Consider the following 1990-nt stretch of genomic DNA (forward strand, 5'->3'; position numbering starts at 1 on the left):
TATGAAACACTGAAGGAGAAAAATTTCCAACTAAGGTTGTGTAACCCGCAAAATTGTCCCTCAAATATGGTGAAATTAGGACATTTCCAGATAAACAGAAATTAAGGGGATTTGTTAAAACCAGACCATCCCTACAAGAGATGCTAAAGGGAGTCCTTTGGACATCAGAGTAACAACAGCCAACAACAACTGACAATTAACGCACATGATGATATAACCCAGAAACCAACCTAGCTATGGAAGTATCCAAAGTAAATAAGCCTACAAGATTGTAACAGGGAACCAGAGACATCAATTGACAAATGAGGACAACTACAAACCAAAAAGAGAGAAAAAACTGTGTAGTTACAGAACTTCTAGATAGTATGAAAGTTAAGACAACTACAGGCAGTCAAGACAACTGCTGTTCTAGCTTGGGAAGACAACTATAAATCACAGGGTAACCTCAAACAAAAATGATAAACCTTCACATCGAAATAGAGGACCAGCATAAATATTCAGCAAATACTAAAACAATAGCAATGAAGGAAATGATAACACGATTCATAAACAAAACGAGCTCAGCATAGTAAATTGTGTGGAACAAAGAAATTGACACCATGAAAAGCACATAACAAAAATGACAGCAACAAATTCATATTTGTCAATAATTACATATCTGGCAAGGGACTTATCTCTAAGATTTATAGTGGAAAAGTGGATGACCAAACTATGGTACATACACATAATGGAATGCTATGCAGTACTAAAGAATAATGTACAGTCTGCAAAACATCATATAATATGGATGAACTTGGAGGACATTATGCTGAGTGAAATAAGTCATGTCACTTTAGTTTTGTGTATTTCACTATACATAAATTATATTTCAATAAAATGCATTTAAAAAAGATAGCTTTTCTTTATTTTAATTACCAGAGTTGTTGACCTGTTGTTTTGTATTAAATTGTAAAAGAATTTATAAGCTCTATGTTGATTTACTTGTAAAAGTTTACTCTTACAAGTTATTGTACAGTATGATGCTGCTTCTTGTTGTTATGTGCCATCAAGTCAGCCCCAACTCATAGCGACCCCTCCTTGGGTTTCCGAGGCAGTAACACTTCGGAAGTAGATTTCCCAACTTTCCTTCCGAGGAGTGGCTGGTGGGTTTGAACCATCAGCCTTCTGGTTAGCGGTCAAGTGCCTTAGGCACTAGGCTACCAGAGCTCCTTAATATGATGCTTAAGTTTTAGCTATCTCTTAGATCAAAGAATAGATTAAGAAATAGAAAATGTAATAAACTTTGCTACATATTTGTCATTTTTAAATACGTCTGTGTGTGTATGTGTGTGTGTGTATTTTTAAAGAGAAATATGGGGCTGATTAAATCCTTAGTGATGTAGATTAAAGGATTCCTGGTGGCACAGTGGTTAAGTGCTTAGCTGCTAACCAAAAGCTTGGCAGTTTGAACTTGTCAGCTGCTCAGCAGGAAAAAGATGTGGCAGTCTGTTTTTGTAAACATTACAGCCTAGGAAGCACTAAGGGGGCAGTTCTGCTCTGTTCTGTAGGATCACTATGAGTTGGAATCAACTTGACAGTAATGGAATAATTTAGACTAAACTGAAGAGGAAGGGGTGGAATGGAGCTCTGCTTATTTTATAAAACACCTCAACATATTAGATAAGTTATAAAACACTTTGAAATGTGGTGTGGGCTTTTATTGTTGTACTGTTTTGCTTTCAAGGATGGCACAAAAGAAATATCTTCAAGCAAAATTAACCCAGTTTTTAAGGGAAGACAGAATTCAGCTTTGGAAACCTCCATATACAAATGAAAATAAAGAAGTTGGTTTGGCATTGAAGGTATTTTTCTTTTTTTTTAATTGTGATTTGGGTGAAGATTTACAGAGCACATTGACTTTCCATATAGCAGTTCACATATACTTTGTCTCATGTCATTGACCACAGTTTACCACAATGCAACAGCTCCCCTCCCACTTCCTCCCCATAGT

The 1990-nt window shown here is 36.0% G+C and overlaps 1 protein-coding gene across 1 annotated transcript in view; it reads left to right on the forward strand.

Moving 5' to 3' along the window:
• Positions 1-1724: 1724 nt before the first annotated feature.
• The window catches only part of NUB1 (negative regulator of ubiquitin like proteins 1), a 56203-nt gene continuing 55937 nt past the window's right edge, over positions 1725-1990 (forward strand). The window contains exon 1 of the mRNA XM_042782216.1: positions 1725-1841. Within this exon, the coding sequence (XP_042638150.1) occupies positions 1725-1841 (117 nt within the window). The remainder of the gene's footprint in view (positions 1842-1990) is intronic.

The sequence above is a fragment of the Orycteropus afer genome, unplaced genomic scaffold (assembly GCF_000298275.1).
Source record: "Orycteropus afer afer isolate SDZICR_OR568_19922 unplaced genomic scaffold, OryAfe1.0 scaffold00264, whole genome shotgun sequence".
Classification (NCBI taxonomy): domain Eukaryota; kingdom Metazoa; phylum Chordata; class Mammalia; order Tubulidentata; family Orycteropodidae; genus Orycteropus; species Orycteropus afer.